The sequence below is a fragment of the Corylus avellana genome, chromosome ca3 (assembly GCF_901000735.1).
Source record: "Corylus avellana chromosome ca3, CavTom2PMs-1.0".
Classification (NCBI taxonomy): Eukaryota; Viridiplantae; Streptophyta; class Magnoliopsida; order Fagales; family Betulaceae; genus Corylus; species Corylus avellana.
This window is the reverse complement of record NC_081543.1, coordinates 17,878,904-17,896,593: the sequence shown is the minus strand read 5'-3', so window position 1 is coordinate 17,896,593 and position 17,690 is coordinate 17,878,904. Positions and strand designations below refer to the sequence as shown.

Sequence of the window (17,690 nt, the reverse complement as noted above, 5' to 3'; positions counted from 1 at the left end):
ACATCCCTATGTGAGTGACCTTGTGTGACAATTAAGAGAAATGTCGCAACTTGCTCTGTAATCTTAATGTAACGATAGCTCTTAAAGAAACCATTTTGTTTCAATATGTTACATAATTTCAAGAATGTACTCGGCCCCACCCGAAATCGCTTGTAGCATGTATTTTTGTTGACATCGATAAGTACCCAATGTACTCACATAGCACCGGCCAACTTTGAAGTCCTTTGAGGAATTGGCCTGCGCCTTATTGATGGGTGCATTAAATGGTGGTAGCATTCTTGCACTAACTCAAACATGCGCGAAAGAAGAAACTTCAATACCTCCCTTAGTACTAGATCCAAATTTGGCTCGTCATCATCGTCATCTGAGACCTCTAAATCGGAATCCATAAGATCATCACAGTGTGTGAAATCATTGTTATCAGTTGAGTTTCCAGCTACATCCATGTTGAAAAACCTACAATGTAATGGAATGCATAATGTCACTTAGGTCTACATTATATTCAAATATACATCCTTAGATATTAAAACCACAAAACATAATATGGATTTAAAATCCACATACATATTAGGGAATAAGCATCCGTACACTGCTTAAATTTAAATACTACGCACGATCACAACTAGGTAATAATATCTTTCAAGTGACGTAGGATAGACAAATCACATAAAACGATAATTGTTCTATCAATTATCGCTAGAGGGCATGAAATTCAAGACCCCTTGATGTCGTCCTGTGGCATTCATGTTCAATATGATCGTTGCCCAGTGTGGGTTGTTGAGGGTTTTACATATCTCTACATATATAGTAGGAGGCAGTGACATTTCGTCATCAAGAACATTAACTATGTTCATAATGGCTGAATAGAACCTTGAGAGGAAGGGCGCCGGACAGACTTACCGTCCCCAGCTGATGGGGAACTGTCGCAGATTTTCAGTTGCCGAATAACTGTATCCTTAATGGAATCAAATTCGCTAGTAATCCGAGTGAAAACCCCTTTACCCTTTGTGGAACGCTTGCTAGAATGCGAGGACTACAAATCCATGTCACATTTCCTCTTACCCTTTGATTTACTTTTTGGCTTCCGTGCAGGACAACTAGGGCCCTCAGTCAGGTTAATGATGGCTAGAGGGAGATTAAGATCTACGCAATGGTCATCATCACGATCGGAGTTTGAGTGCTAGCATATTTGTAGTTTCTAGTGGCGAGGACCCCGTAAAGATGTAGCATAGTTTCATGTAGTTTCAAGGTGGGCCAGTAGGAAATTTGTAGTACTTTTTCAATTTTGGATCCTCTTAAAAGAAAAATAAAATAAAAAAAGTAGCACAACCGTAATTTAGTAAGTCAAAGAACATAACAATAAATAAATGTTACTAATAAAGGTAAAGGCTTACCGTTCGAATGTGTTCACATTGCTCCGGAGTTGCATTGAGCGTCCCACGGTCATCATTCCAATCAAACCCAGTACCAATGTTGTCCCTTTTAAGGACCGAGTAACGGGCATGCGCTTCTCTTAGGTGACAAATTTTCTCACCAACTTGGTAATTCGTGTACTGAGTGCCATCATCAAGTTGGTTGTTTAGCCTTTGGGCAATGTGAGGAATCAATTTTTGACCATATGGTGGCCGTACCTTCTTCAAGGAATTCTCTCAGAATGTCAATCAATCGGTCCTCGTGTTTTTCTTCCCATTTTGTAACACTGTTGACCCGGCCAATGGGTGGGGGAGGGGAGCGTGGGTAGAAACAACATGCTTACAGATGGACTAGTGTGGAGTGGAAAAAAATGACATTTATGATTTGGGAAGATAACGTGTGACAAATTGACTATTAGCATTATGCATAAACATATGAAGCATATAGATCCCAACAATAAGATCTTATATATGAATGTAATTAAGAGTTAATATATACAAAAATGATATGACGACTTTACATAACAAGAAGAACACATTAACAAAATTTTAAACACGAACAAGTGTAATTAAATGATGAGTTTGATTTAACTAGAATAATCAATGAACCTTTTTGGGTTCGGAGTCACATGTTCTTAAGAAATATCCACCCTACTGTGAAATAAACGATAATCATATTAGTCACAATACAAATAATCACTTTATGTTTTCATGCGCCAAAATTATACAAAAGGAGAGTAGGACTGCAATCTATTAGGGACATTATTCAGCATAAACCTTGTGGTTCTTATGGTAGTTTTTGGCTGATCTATATACCAAATGGAGACAAAGAATTGGTGTATTTGATTTAATGATTCTAACTTCATTTTCTAAGGCTTCCCACCATCTTTTTAACCAATAAAAGAAACCTTATTCGCACTTCAACAAGTCAAACCTCAAAGCTCAATTTTATTGTTTGGCAACTTGAACTAGAGTTTTATATATATATCAGTTAGCACTTAACCTTTTTATTTTGTGAAATCCGTTCCCAAGTTTAATTTAAAGTGGTGCCCTTTCAAAAAAAAAAAAAGAATAAAAAAAGTGAAATATATTTTTTATTTTTGTGAAATTCGTTATTCGTTCTCAGGTTTAGTTTAAAGTGGTGCTCTTTTAAAAAAAAGGAAAAAGAAAAAAAAAAAGTAAAATACTAAATCTTGTTTAAAGTGGCACCACAATTTAGCCCTTAGGATTGTTTATTTTTTATTTTTTGTAAAGATAGTCTTTAGATAAGGTTTTAGACAATCAATTGGCATTTGATTTTTCTTTCAGTAAAATGTTATCCATTGTGTTTCCTTTAGCCCAGTGCTCTCTTTATTTTTTTATTTTTTTTTATTTTTTTTTTATTATCATGAAAGCTTTCATTTATCCCACTGTATCATTTTCTAAGGTTTCCCACCATACTTTCAAGCAATAAAAGAAATCTTATTCTTTTACTGTGAAAATAAATTTACAAATTTAATGATAATTTTTTTTATAAAAAAAATAAGTAAATAAATTGAAGCTCATCCTTTATTTGAGCACATTATTCCACATCTTGCTAAATCTCAGTTCGAATCTCTAAAATAATTCTTTAAACATATATTCCGAAAAAATATATATTGGGTATATACACTGGAACCCTTGAACTGTTCATTCAGAATAGTCGGAAATGCCAAACAAATATCTCCCTACTTGCTAGTATTTACAATCAATATGATCACACTCAATTGTAATGAACTAAACTAAGTCAGAACCGTCAGATGCTGTAAAAAATATGAACAAATCTTCGGAGAAGGGTTTCCACAACTTCATATGCTCAAAAGTATCTAAGGTTTTTGGCAGAAATCTAAAACATGAAAAGCTTTGAAATGATACGACCGAAACATGGAAAATTGAAAATGAAGAGAACATTACCTTAGTTCGGGCTCTAGTGAGTAGAGTCATGGTTGCAGCTCTTCACCGTCACTGGGTCACTGAGATAGAAGAAGGCGTGAGCGTCCAACTGTGGTTGCATTGGGTCGTTAAAGAGGATGAGGCTCAGTGAAAAAGAAGGAGGCGTGAGAGTGAAAGAACAAAAATAACATAGAACAATCCTTGGACAATTAAACGGATGCATAGAAAAGAGGTGAGAAACACAATTACAAGGGCATTTGGGTAAGCCAGCAAAGCTGCTTCAAATGAGGTGAAACATTGGTTTTTCCACACTAGGTGCAAGTGTGAACAGCTACTCTACATGCAAAGGTCACAACGTGTACTGGGCTGTTCATCAATTGTTTTTTCTAAGCTACCTAACCCTTTAATTTTATCAATTTTTTTTTTTTAAAATAGTTTTTAAAGTTATATATATATATATATATATATATATAAATTAAGAGCGACACATGTCATTTTTTTATTGACGTTGATGTGACACTTAACGAAATCCGTCAAATATTTTAACAGAAATTAATTTGAGTGACTAAATTGTTTTTTAGCATATCCTAAGGACTTTTATATTTATTTTGATATAATAGGGATTGCTTTGTAATTTAAGCAAGAGCCTGATTTTACATTTATCCCAATAAATTATAAATCGTTAGATTCTTTTTAGCTTTTTAGGTTACAGATGGGGTCCATGATCGACGGTGGAATTACACCATGACCCCAACTCCTAAGCTAACAAGGGTATAATTGTAAAATGAAGGTGCACATGGATCAACGGATCAGTCTCCTCCCCTTATTTCGCAATCTACCTGTTGTTTGCCAGATCCGACCCCTACAGCGAAAGCGAGGCTTATACACCCGATTTCACTGTCACGGACATACACTGTATCAAATAGACTCGAGCTTAGAAGTCGCGATTTCACAGTAGAGAAAAGCACTATGAAGTCGTGACTTCACCTGTTGACATCATCACCATTCACCAAGGCTTCAACAGTCTCTTTCCCCCTCTGGCCTCTTCTCCAGCCATTCTATTATTCACTCGACCCCGTTGCCGTTGCCGTTGCTCGTTCGCCGACGCCGTTTTCGTTCAGTAGCTTTTGAATCAAAGGCTCTTCACTTCCGGCACTGACATTACGATTTCTGGGAGTTGCTTTGGGTCCGTATGAGATAAAGGTGAGCACACCAAGCTTCTAAACTCCTTGAGAAAACCCAATGGTAAAATAAATGTTCTTTGCTTTCGATGGCGCTTCTCCATTGTAACCCACCTCTGTAATATGCTGTCTTTTTCTTTAATCCTGAGTCTGTTGTGAATGATTAACCAAGATGTGAAGCTAGGCTTTTGGGTATCTCTAATTGCATTTCAAACTTAATAAAAAAGAAAAAAAAAAAAAAGAAAAGGAAAAGAGGCTATATTTCCTTGAAGTGGATTGTACCCAGGTGACATGATCCTATAAACAACTCTATGCCCTCAAAAAGGGGTATAAAGGTTCACCCCTGCTATCTCTGGAGTGGCTCATATGTGGCCAAAACAGCAGTAGATCCGGAAATGAGTTTGAAAATGCCATCTTTCTGGATAAAGTCTCAAAGTGTAATCATTAACTTATAGTTTGCTGGTGGGTTCTTTCATGTCATTGGTGTTCTGATTTCTCCATATTGAACAGAGGCACAATATATTTATTTGGTTCTTTGGAGGAAACAAGAAACCGGATTTGCTTCAATCAACTCAATGGTACAGTGCTACTAGCCATATTTCTTTTTATGTTTTAATTGTTTTTATTACTAATCTTGCATATCATGCAATTGTGGATATATAATTTATTTTTTTCCGTCATTGCATTTCAAGTCTGGAAAGAGATCAAGAGCACAGCTTCTCTTTGTTTAAGGTAAATTACTGCTGAACGGATTACAAACTAAGAATTTGAAATAGTTTGTTTCGTTTTAATCTGAATAATTATTTTGTGTACTAAAAGAAAAATGTTGCAGTCTTTATTTTCTGATTTTGAACTTGATAGGTTTGGATGGCGGATCATGATTCATCTTGCAATTGATGTTGCTGACACCGGATGTTAATTACAAAACTTATGTAGCTTTACAAGGCTATCTTGGAGGTAGTGATTTTAAGAGAATATTGGACATGAGTATGCTGGTGGTGACATGCTTGAGCCAAGGCAAGCTGATATACCTGCATTGTTTCTTGTCTTGGTTGTGCTCCCTTTGGTTGCTTACATCTTACTTGGAAAATGGAGTGAGGCTACAAAGAAGAGAGAGAGGATAAGTTTGCTTGCTCAAGTGGCTGCTGAAGAAGCTCTTAGAGCAGAAACGATGGCTGTTGCTAATGCTATTCCTCTTATAGCTTCTTCAAAGATTGGACATCATGCATGTGCGAGGTGCTTTGCTCCAGCTACAACCCGATGCTCCAGATGCAAATCTATTAGATATTGGTATGTTTTATTCCTTGTTTATGATTGCAGCTACTTGTTTTCTCTATTACTATGTTCTTACTTTTCCATTATAGGAATCTGAACAATGTAAACAAATTAGGAAGTGTATTTTCAATAAGAATAGTTCTCCAAAAACCTTCCATCCTAAGATTTGATTTGTTAGAAATTTTAGTTCACTTATGAAAGAAATTAAAAATTCTCTGATCGTGGACGGTGATGATTTCCAGTTCTTGATGAACTTTGCCTTGCAACTTCCCCTCATACGACATGTATGCTAATCTCCCTAACTCTGACGCAGAACTGTCTCTTTGGTCAGTGGATAGAAGCACTCTCTCTCTCTCTCTCTCTCCCTCTCTCTTGTGTGCGTACGCGCTGGCTTTTCGCTCTATTTAGTTTTGTATATACCTCTGCATAGGGATATTGGAGAATATGAGCTTGGAAGTCATGCCCTGAAGTGACCTATGGAACCTATCCAACTTGGCAATTGAAATCTGTATATGAATCTTATATATCTGAATGGTTACTTCTATGAGTCATTTTGGATTTAGTTTGAAGTCTTAAACTTTTTACTTGAATTCTTGAGATTATTTTTGTGACATAGATGTACCACTATGGTTAAGAGTCTTGTTGTAACAACTCGGAGAAACTGCTAGCTACATTTGCGTTATCAGCCCAAAAAGACTAGTTTATTTGGAGCTTCGCTATAATCACTTATAAAGTCCAGTTTCACCTAGTAAATAAGTAATGTAGGACTTGACAACCATAAGTGTCTTTATAAACCACTTAATTTATGTGGGCTACTCATCTTCTCAATATGAGGCTGGGTGTTAAACAAGTAATTTTCAAAACTTGATATTCTAGTACTTATAATAAAATTAATAATGAAATAATTACTTATTTGCATGAAGTAAGATAGAAAAATGAGCTTTTGGAAAGAGAAAGATAGTTGTGTTGATTGTATGATAGCCTCTCTCTTTCTTTTCCGATACCATCACTTCTGGGTAGTGTGCACTTTAAACTTTTGACAGGAAGCAACATGCTGACTGTATGTGGAAGGCAACAAACTAATTGATTGTCATATTTTTTAATATATATTTTTTTAAATCCTTAATATCATAAGAAAGTACAGAAAAAAGAGAGACGAAGAATGCTTGTGAGATATATGTCTAATCTATTCTAATAAAGTATTAACTTGTAGTAGAGTATGAATCGGACTCTTTAAAAGTTTCTCATTTTGAACTGATAACTTCTTTGAAGTTCTGGAAAGTGTCAAATTATCCACTGGAGGAAAGCTCACAAGCGAGAGTGCCAGCAATTGGAAACTAACAGCTCTAGCTCTTCTCCTAAGAGTCTCTCAGTTGAAGAATCCATTCATGGGAGGGTTTTACTTAATGAGAGCATGAAGTCACAGTTCCTTGGTTACAATATTAATCAGAGGGATAAAGCTCCTACTGATGATATAACTTATCCTTCAGTAAGCATTGGTGTCTCTGCTGCTGGTGATTGTTCTGCAGTTGGTACCTCTCAAATCCCCATCCTGGAGAGAAAAACTATGGACAAGTGGGTTTCCCGTAAATCCCACAGCGAAGTGTTGAGAAGAGAGGATAAAGATGTAATTGACGCTTATGAAGAAACCTCCAAAAGTAGTACTACCCATTCAACTTCTAATTTTATCTCATCAAAGGAGGTCTTGATAAGGCATAAGGTCAGTATCTTTGAAATTTGTTATTTTACTTTTAGCAGTTGTCTTTCTCCGATCATGATTTAATTTCTATTCGGCAGCCGTCAAGAAACAGTGATTCTGTTGTGTCAGAATTAGAAACTCCAAGAAACCCCAGTGTCATTTGCTCTAATGTGAATATTCATGGACAAGCTGCTTCAAGTACAATGCATGGGAGTGATAAGTATAAAAGCCAACATGGGACTATAGTTGAACCAAGAAACAGTTGTAGATTCTTAAAGTCATCACATAGGGCAAGAAATGGAACAGATGCACATGAAATTGGGATGGAATGGGATAAGTACGGCGGAGATTTACTTGAATGGGAAAATACTACTAAGGTCAACACAGTAAATTTCAGCTGCTCTTCTGAAATGACCGCAAATAATGGAAGTATAAAAGCTAAAGGTGGGTCACATTCTCTCCGGACCAAGATTTCTAAATTGCCAAAATCAGCAATGCAAGTTTCTGGAGAGCAATGTTGCTCAGGGATAGAGAAGAAAGGACAAATTTCCAATCCATCAAGTCAGAGTGGTAACTCACTTTTTACTTTTTATTTCTCATGTACCTTGCACTTTATTGTGCCTCTAATTATGAGTTAATGTTGCAGAAGTTGCTAGAAAGAATGATACTGTTGCTGCACAGGAAGGCAATGTGGATGTGAAGGTGGGAATCAAGAAGATGGTGGGTCTAAGAAAGTCCATAAAACTTACCGGACAAGGGGCCCCAGTAATTCCTGGCAAAAGACACAAAAAATCAAAGGTCAATTTCCAGTTAATTATAGCCCTACACGATTTGATTGTGATGCTTCTTCTGTCCTAAGTTGTAAATAGAAGCTCTCACATATGATCTGCTATTGTGCTGTATCAGATGCTCTTTCCTTATGAAGAATTTGTAGAGTTCTTTCAGTGTGAAGTCTTTGACTTATCACCCAGGGGCCTTTTAAATTGCGGTAACAGGTATTACTACTGCAGTTTAATTTCTAAAGGAAGTGAAGACTATTTGATTGGCATATGTAATTCAGAAGTAAAATAGACGTAAACAAAAAAGATAAGGAATAGAGATTCTTGTCTTATTGTTTGCTTTCATTGATAAAATTAAGCAAAAATTTAATTTATTTTATAGGCAATTGTTGTATTTAACGTGTTACTGGTTTCCTGCTTTTGTTTTCTTTTTGGCTACACTCTTTAGAATTTATTAAATACACACAAAATATTCAAGGCAGATGAAATACATAAAAAGAAGCAGGTTATGTATTTGGGTGTTTGCAAATAGTCAGTTGATCAACTCAGGGTATCCATTGGTAGAAAGGCTATGTTTCAAACATTTTTTATTCGAAAAATGTTTAAGACATTAAAGGATTTATCGGAACTTATGCTTCATTTTTTTTTTTTTCTCTTAAGAATCTTGTATGCAAATCTTTATTTATTGTAGTTTTTGTTTTGCAGTTGCTATGCTAATGCTGTCTTGCAGTGTTTAACCTGCACAAAGCCTCTCATAATCTATTTGCTTCGCAGATCACATTCAAGAGCATGTACTTAAGTCTTCTCGTTTATTTTCTTTGTTAGATTGTCAATTGTTTGAACTTTATTTTGTTTTAAAATGTATCTTATTTATTTGGGTTATTAAATTCATGTTAGGTTGCAAGAAAGGTAGGTGTCTCATGTGTGAACTAGAGCAACATGTGATGATGCTAAGAGAAAGTGGGGGCCCTCTGTCTCCTAGCAGAATACTTTTTCATATCCGAAGTATTAATTGCCAAATTGGTGATGGAAGTCAGGAAGATGCGCATGAATTTCTAAGGTCTGTCAAGATTCATTATTATTATTATTATTATTATTATTATTAATTTAATTCTTGGTGACACTGGTTTTTCTTCTCTTTCTTGCATCCATTTCCTTACATATATGAAGCTGAAAATGACAGCGCCAAATCCAAATATCCAAATTTGGATTAAAGAAAGACTCTTTTATGTTTAATTGTGGCATATAATATAATGCTGTTTTATCTAGGCTTCTTATTGCATCAATGCAATCTATATGCTTGGAGGGACTAGGTGGTGAGACAAAGGTTGATCCTATATTGCAAGAAACAACTTTCATACAACATATTTTTGGGGGGCGTCTTAGATCAAAGGTGTTTATTGCTCATTTTCTCCTTCGAACTTTTGTATTTGACTTGGTTGTGAACAATCTTTATTCAATTTTTTTAACCCACAAGTTAATATGAATGTCACTAGGTCAAGTGTACGATTTGTCATCATGAGTCAGAACGTTATGAAAACATTATGGATCTCACATTAGAGATATTTGGTTGGGTGGAGTCATTGGAGGATGCCTTGACTCAATTTACGACTGCAGAAGATTTGGATGGAGAGAACATGTACAGATGTGCAAGGTTTGATGATTAGTATGACCCATGTGCTATAAAAGTTTAAATTTTTATAGTTTCAACTCATATAGCATACCATCTTTTCATTTATTTTGGATAAATAGGTGTGCTACATACGTTCGAGCCAGGAAGCAATTGGGCATACATGAGGCTCCAAACATCCTAACAATTGTCTTGAAGAGATTTCAGGTACCACTATGGATTACACTGAGATGGGGGTCCTCCTATATGTTAGTATGCGTGTGTGTGTGTGTGTGAGTGTTTTTTTTTTTCCTTTAGGTACCACTATGCATTACATTGATACGGATGCTGTGCAGAACTAGGATTGTTTTGATAGAGTCTGATAGCTGCAACAATTAAGAATTGAAGACTGAAAAGGGAACTTGGAAAGAGAGAAAATAATTAATAGAGAAGAGAAAGACCTTAGTTGCCCTAAAGAATCAAACAACGAATAATTCTAAAAGACTGAAATTTTATTGATACTGTAAAACTGAATTAAAAAATAATACATACCTGCCTTTATATAGTCTAAGTTTGAGTGCTTTCCAAGAAAAATACTTGTAGAGAAAGTAAAAGATATTACTTTAAAAATAATCCCCGAATATTATGCACGATTCTTTCAATTTTTGTGCAAATGTTTTATATTTAGATATTCCAACGCTATTAATTTAGTATTTGACAACTCAACTGCTATCCTCCTGCATCAAAAAGCCATTTAGACATTAGACATTGGTTGAAGAGATGTAAGTCTTGCTTTGATTGTCTACTAGTGGTTTACAAATTGCTTTGTAACAACTTAAGTTGCTAATGTTAATAACAAACTTAATAGATAATTTAGCCATAAGCAAAATAGCAAACACATGAGTTAATACATAGCAACTATTTCTCTTGTTTGTTCGAATCTACACTTGAAATGATATTCAAATCTCTAGTCATAGGATGCCTTGAGGTTTTACGAACTCAATGATTTCTTGGTTTGGCATATTTTCTGATAGATATGTATATGCTTATACCCTATCATATACTTGTGATGTACCTGGTGGAATCTTTGGTTTTTCTTCATCAGGAGGGAAGATATGGGAAAATAAATAAATGGATCACTTTTCCTGACATGTTGGATATGATTCCATTTATGACTGGGACCGGAGACATGCCACCACTTTACATGCTCTATGCTGTTGTGGTGCATTTGGACTCACTGAATGCTTCTTTCTCTGGACATTATGTGTCATACGTGAAAGATTTGAATGGAAATTGGTTCAGAATAGATGACACTGAGGTAAACTCTCATTTGATATATTAGTGCATAGTTTATAGTGACTAGGTCTTTCACATTTGATTTCTTTTTTATTTTCACTTTTTTATTTTTATTTTTTGTTGTGGATATATGCCTACTTGAAAGATGTTTTTTGATGGTTCATTTGGGCAATGTTGCTAAAGGCGTGTGTTTTTTTTGCATGATGTTTTGCCTCTCCTGTTCATTACAAAATGGAAAGGTCAATAGATCATTGTTTCATATAGATGATTTTTTCTTCTTACTATTATTTTTTCTTCTTAATATAAACTAGTCTGGTTGTTTGGGTTTTTTTTTTTTTTCTCCGATTTAAATGAAAGTGAGGAGAAAGTAGAGTTACTAGGAGAATTGAGTTTTGAAATACATTCTCACAAACATTGCTTGTATTGTAAGGATTTTATTAGAAGATTTAATTACTCCCTCTAGTGTATGATTTTCCCACACTAATATTGTAATGGAGGACAATATTTTTTGTTAAAAAAAGTTACTATTCATAATACTGCAGCAGTGGTACTCTTCACGGGTATGGTAGTGACGGTATTGTACGTGGCAGTCTGGCAGTTATTTAGAAGTTTTATTTCTTCTAGAATAACTAGGGTTCCTAAGGGTGTTTTGGTCTTTTCATGTATTCTTATTAAGCTGACATGTATGGTTAGGATTAGATTTAATTAAGGGCTATGATGTAATAGGACATTTTAACTTATTTTATCATCAATCAAAATTGCTTTTGGCTTCCTTGTTCTTTTGAGAAATTTGGGATTTTGCTTGATCAAGTACCTTAAAAAGGTTTACTTTGTTTCCTCTACGAAACATAAGCTTTGATAGAAAGTCAAAGTAAATCTAAATCTGATTTGCGCTCCAAAGTGCTGCACATTAGAATTGGTGCTTGAATATCAGGGATACCTTTTCAAGCAAATAATTAGAGCATGAATATGAAATTCCTTTTGTTTATGTCATTGAATGTTATCTCCTGGTCTGCACATAAGCATGTTGGTGAACCAAAAGTCCAAGAGCTTAAGTTTGAAAAAAAGAGTGGTGTACTGTATATCACAAACACTCACTAATACCTGACCCTCCCCCCCTCAAACACGCGCACACACACATGCACGTGCACATACTCAAAATACAAATGGAAAAAGCTGCAAGCCCCAAACTCTTATCATTGGCATAGCTTTAAGTCCTAAAGATTTTCAAGGTGACAACATTTTAAGTTGTGTCTAAATGTGAAAGCATTGGAAGAGAGAATCATCAAACAACCTGGGTTTAAAGATTTTCCAGTGCCATTCTGAGTACTCTAGACACCTACTAGTAGCAATTTAACCCAGAATAGAAATTAAGGATTCTTGTATTGCAGTTGATAATTTTTAAATGCAAAAAACGCATACTACTTATAATCTGATGATGCATAATTGATAGTATCTACTAATACTTAAAATGCTTGTCTAGATGACCCAATCTGTTGTGTTGATGAGTTACCATGAAGTTTTGCTCAATCCACTAAATGCAGTGGCAAGTAAGATAGGCTTCATTTAGTTGAAGTCTATGCCTATATTATGTATTGTTTCATAATCATTATAAAATTTATCTAGTAAAATTGTTCAATTAATGTTCTTTGTAAGGATTAATTGCATATAAATTGACATTATAGAAGGCATGTGCCTTAGATGATTTTATGGTTATGTGATGCCAAGCTGCTGCATGAGAGCCCTTGTTGAGATAGCTAAATTTTATTGTTCTGTATGTTACATTTCTGTATCATTATCATTTATGCCATTATGAATTGGTGAATTGACATACAAAATTGTGTCCATGACTTGGCTTATGCATGTGTTTATAAATGTGAATTATATGATTCACTTGAAGCTGTTCTAGCTCTTATTCATATAAGCAGAACAGAAAGAAAGAACGGTCATGACTGGCGTTCCTGCTTCTTAGTCTCCTTTACGCTTGACATGCTTCCTCTCACTGCAGTTATTTATGGTTGAAAAGGAAAATGCTGGAATTCGTATTTTTGTTCTTGCTATTTCTTGTAATTTTCCTAATTTCTTGTTCTGATGCATTGACATGCTTCATCAACAGGTTCAGCCAGTGCCAATGAGCCAAGTGATGTCTGAAGGAGCATATATCTTATTTTACACGAGGTAAGACATTTACTTTGGGCTATAAGTCCCCAATTTATTTTTTGTCCTTTTCTTTCCTTCCTCATGTGTTAGGTTTACTGTTGCCATTTTTGCACAACTGTTTGTTTGTCTAAATTAACCCTCTGAATCTTTATCATTTCAAAGAAAGAGGAATCAACGATTATCCAAACTGAAGTGATTTAGATACTTTGTTTGGGCATTGCTAGAGAGAATCTGATTAGATTAGTCCTTTTATGAATTTGTTACTATGTCATATAGACAGATGTGTTAGAGCCCGGGCCTCGTTTGGTAACAGTTTTGAAAACAGTTTTCTCTTCTCAAAAACCAAAAGCACACTTTTCTCAAAACTACTGACAAGCAATTCAAAACAAAAAACACTTATCAAATGTGAATCCCATCAAAAAAACTTTTCAAAACTATTATCAAACATATTTTGTCGCTCATCAAAGTGTCCTTAACTTGATATCAGTGGATCTCTACCCTGTAATTTGTCTTGTCTTATTATTATTATTATTTTGCATTTCCTGTATGATTTGAAAGTGTTATGATATATTTTAGGTCTTGCCCCCGCCCTCAAAGGTCATACACTGATAAAGCCTTCCAGCAGCAAGTTCCCGAGTCTGCAAGGAACTGCATTGCAAAAGCTTCGAAGCCTTCGAGGCCTGTACAAAGTAGACCCAGCAGCCAATATGCTGGTTTAGAGCCTTCAACAGATACAAGACCAGATATTGCTTCCAGTTCTACCAACCATACTTCTATCAGGAGTGCAAGCAGGAATGTCCTGCCACCCATGGAAGTATACGACGAGCCCATCTGCATGGAATTCTCTGATGCTACATCAAGTGATTGGTCCCTTTTTACAAGTTCAGATGAGGCTTCCTTCACAACTGAGAGTACTAGAGACTCTTTCAGTACTGTAGATTATGCTGATACATGCAATATAGATTCAATCTCATCAATCTTCAACACCTTATACGCTCCAGAATACTCCAGATATTCTGCTTCTTGTAGAAAATTTTCAAGTAGTAGACCACATACTGGATTTCTTTCTGAGCAGAAGGGGCATATTTTGAACTCATAGCCGTCAACCCTACCTCTTGACAAAGTACAGAAACCGGAGTTTTCGAAACAGCTCACTGATCCTTCAAGCGTTTTCTCTTCTGACAGTAATTGCAGAACATTTGTAAAGTATGGGAGTAACCCAATAGATGGTCTTGATCGAACTTCTAGTCATTGCAAACTCTAGTCGGTGGGAATTAACACTTACTGAAGTAGTAAGTTAGCTAGGAAGAAATCATGCCCAAAATTTTTGTTTTTCATTTACTTTCTTGATTGAGGCATGTGATTATATTAAAATAACAAGGAAGAGAAATTCTTGTTGGCATTGACGTTGTTGTTTAATGTATTATAGTGTTAGCAATTCACCAATCATCCATCTGTTTCCATGTTAGTTTTTTACTGCCAGAAACATCATACTTCTGCTTCAATGGTAGTTAAATTCCTTTTGGAAGACATGCATTTATCATTGAACAGAGCATGTGATTGAAAACAGAATTTCAGAGCCAATATCATAAAAAAGTGGTTATACTTTATTCAAGACAATAGGAAGCACTTGGACACCAATGGTGATCGGGTTTTTCAATACAGAGAAGTTCAGATATTCACCCTAGAAGTTCTCTCTACATGTATATAAGACTACAACTCTTCAAATGAATGTCATTCATCTTTGATGTTAAACAGCATCCATATTTCATTCACCCTGCTGTCGAATTCAAACGGAGAATTGTACTGCGCGACAGTGTAGGTTGATTTGTTGTCAGCTCCACGGCTTTTCTCGATGGCGGCAGACCAAACGGTGCCAGCAAGGCTGGCTTGCAAGGCAGCAGCTTCCACTCCGACATCAGAGTCGGCCACAAATCCACCGAATTCTCTCACTGCTGCATATGTGGGTTTCCATCTTTGGACAGCAAGTCCCTTCGCCGGAGGTGGGTCTGCTTGGTTTAGTTTTGGTACGTAAAAGCTGACCACAAATGAGGATTCACATAAAGGTCCGTCACTTGGTGAGACTTCACTGATCACCGGGGCAGTCATCTCAATCTGTTCTCCATAATCGTTCTTTCCTTGAATATAGTCAAATAACCTGCACAAAGACAGAAATATTAGTAGGTAACCATGCTACAATGACTGCAATCATGGCGAGACAAGTCGAGTCTAGTATTAAATATTTAATCTTTGTTTATTTAATTTTATTTCTAATACGAGCTGAACTCAAGCTTATTAACGAGTTAGATAATTTGTTCAATCTTGGCATATTTATTTTTCGAACAAACTTGAACTTATTCACGATCTACTCAACTAACTTATTCATTCATTAAAATAAATATCATGAATGTTTATTTTTTATTTTTTGCAAACCCGTACTAATTATTAATTAATTAATCATTGTTTAAATTTTGTCATTGAAGTTAATTAAACAAACTAACACGAATGTTAAATAATCAAATCTTGAGTTTGAATGCATATTTTATAATATCTATTTAAATTCATTATGCACACATACATACAAACATACTCATATATACACATATATCGATATCAGGATTCACAATAACAATAATTCAAACTATATCTATTATAAAATGTTATAATTACGAAATAAAAATAAAGTTATACAAGTTTATACAAGCTTCTATGAGCTGAACCGAATTTATAAGAATAATCGAGCCTAATTTTGTGTTCATGATCGGCTCATTTATTAAACGAACCGAATTAGAGTACTCGTGCTGTTACGAGCGAGTTGTCTCGTTTACAAGCATACATGTGAGCCAAGAATGTAGAAGAAGGGAAATAATCTTACTGCAAGAAGCCAGTTCTGGTAGCTTCAACGAGAGAAATATCCTGAATGGGGGAGGTTGACGCCCACACTGTGGAATTGTAGCGGCGAATTTCATAGCCGTTGCCAAGGTGAACCACGTCATAGCTGGGGCACTCGATGCTGGTGCATGATGGTGGAGTTATCCCCAAGCTTTTACTGGCTTCTGGCCACTCACCCAGCTGTGAGTTTGAGAGGAGGCTCAGGAGAAGTACTGAAAGCTTGAACATGGTGAAACCAGGCATGGGGGAGGTGAGGATCAAGGATCAGATGAAATGAATGGTGGGGATTATATATATATATAGATGGTTTACATCCACTCGTTAATTGAGAAGCAAGTGATCTCTGTGGATGATACGTGTGAATGTAATCAATCCAGAGGACTTCATATCTTTTGTCTACAATATTCTACTCCCATCTTACGATGCCATCTATCAATCTCAATCAGGATGATCCATCAAAGAAACTTCACTTACCTTTTTGTCATAGCAATGAGTTTGCAATCGTAATTTTGAATTATCAAAATTTACAATATTGCTAGTTTAATCTATTTACCGGTTAGAATTTTCTATTAAATCCTAATAGGGATGTCAAAATACCTAAAACACCCCCGTAATTATTTTTTAATTTTTTTTAGAGAAAAAGAACTCGAGATTCGTAGGTGACCCATGGGAAATTTTGTTTTTTGTTTTAACCTTTTTATTTTTTTAATTAAGTGTAAATTTATATTTTTATATATTTTATAAGAGTATAAGAGACGTTTCTTTTCATTATATTTGATTTAACCCTTAACCCTAAGAATGTGAATAAAATTTAAAAGGAATTGACACATGAGATATCGACGTTGTAAATTTCATTGTAAAACTCTTTTATTTGGAAGGATATGTAAAATATATTAGGAGCTAAAAAGGACCTTCTTCTAATATGAATATCTAAAATTGAAAATTCACTCGGTCCTGCAGAAAAGTGTCTTTTTTTTTTTTTTTTTTTGGTTTAAATAATTTTCTTTTGGTGGCTAAGGTCCTAGCGTCTGGGCAGAGAGTGGCACTTTTGTGGTTCTAGGAACTTCTAGTGGCATTTTGTGAACGATTTCAAGAGACGCGTATGAGTACACTTGGCCGAAACACCATCTCAATTTAGGCACCGATTCCCGATTGGTCCACCCATTGGACCTTCCACCCACGACAAGGGAAAGACTTCACAAATTTTGGTATGCTTTGATAACGCTTTTTAGGACAAAGTTTTCCATTAAGTTGGGTTTTGAAGAAAATTTTCTTTAATATAATTTATAAAAGTGATATGTGTCTTTTTTTTTTTTTTTTTTTTTTTAATAACATGTGAGATGCACATGTTTTTTTAATAAAATTTATTTTAACTTTGTCCTCATGAGCTAGCTCAATCGGCTGTGAATTACGCCTTATAAAGCAGATGTCACTAGTTCGAATCCCCTCTCCCCCTTCCCTTGTGTGGATATGTCA

At 35.3% G+C, this 17,690-nt stretch overlaps 2 protein-coding genes across 2 annotated transcripts; one reads left to right on the top strand and one right to left on the bottom strand.

Annotated features, from left to right (window-relative positions):
- The first annotated feature begins 4,104 nt into the window (after positions 1-4,104).
- Positions 4,105-14,764, top strand: LOC132173676 (ubiquitin carboxyl-terminal hydrolase 15). The gene is made up of 16 exons (XM_059585241.1): positions 4,105-4,526; positions 5,015-5,082; positions 5,197-5,236; positions 5,366-5,794; positions 7,052-7,499; positions 7,577-8,048; positions 8,125-8,276; positions 8,385-8,473; positions 8,963-9,048; positions 9,155-9,317; positions 9,527-9,650; positions 9,754-9,911; positions 10,010-10,094; positions 10,972-11,184; positions 13,279-13,340; positions 13,899-14,764. The coding sequence occupies exons 4-16, from the start codon at positions 5,508-5,510 to the stop codon at positions 14,419-14,421; spliced, it is 2,862 nt and encodes a 953-aa protein (XP_059441224.1). The 5' UTR covers positions 4,105-4,526; positions 5,015-5,082; positions 5,197-5,236; positions 5,366-5,507; the 3' UTR covers positions 14,422-14,764.
- Positions 14,765-14,908: 144 nt separating this feature from the next.
- Positions 14,909-16,523, bottom strand: LOC132173677 (uncharacterized). The gene is made up of 2 exons (XM_059585242.1): positions 16,198-16,523; positions 14,909-15,480 (listed from the first exon to the last, which is right to left on the bottom strand). Exons 1-2 carry the CDS (start codon positions 16,455-16,457, stop codon positions 15,057-15,059), a joined length of 684 nt encoding a protein of 227 aa, XP_059441225.1. The 5' UTR covers positions 16,458-16,523; the 3' UTR covers positions 14,909-15,056.
- Between the last annotated feature and the right edge of the window lie 1,167 nt (positions 16,524-17,690).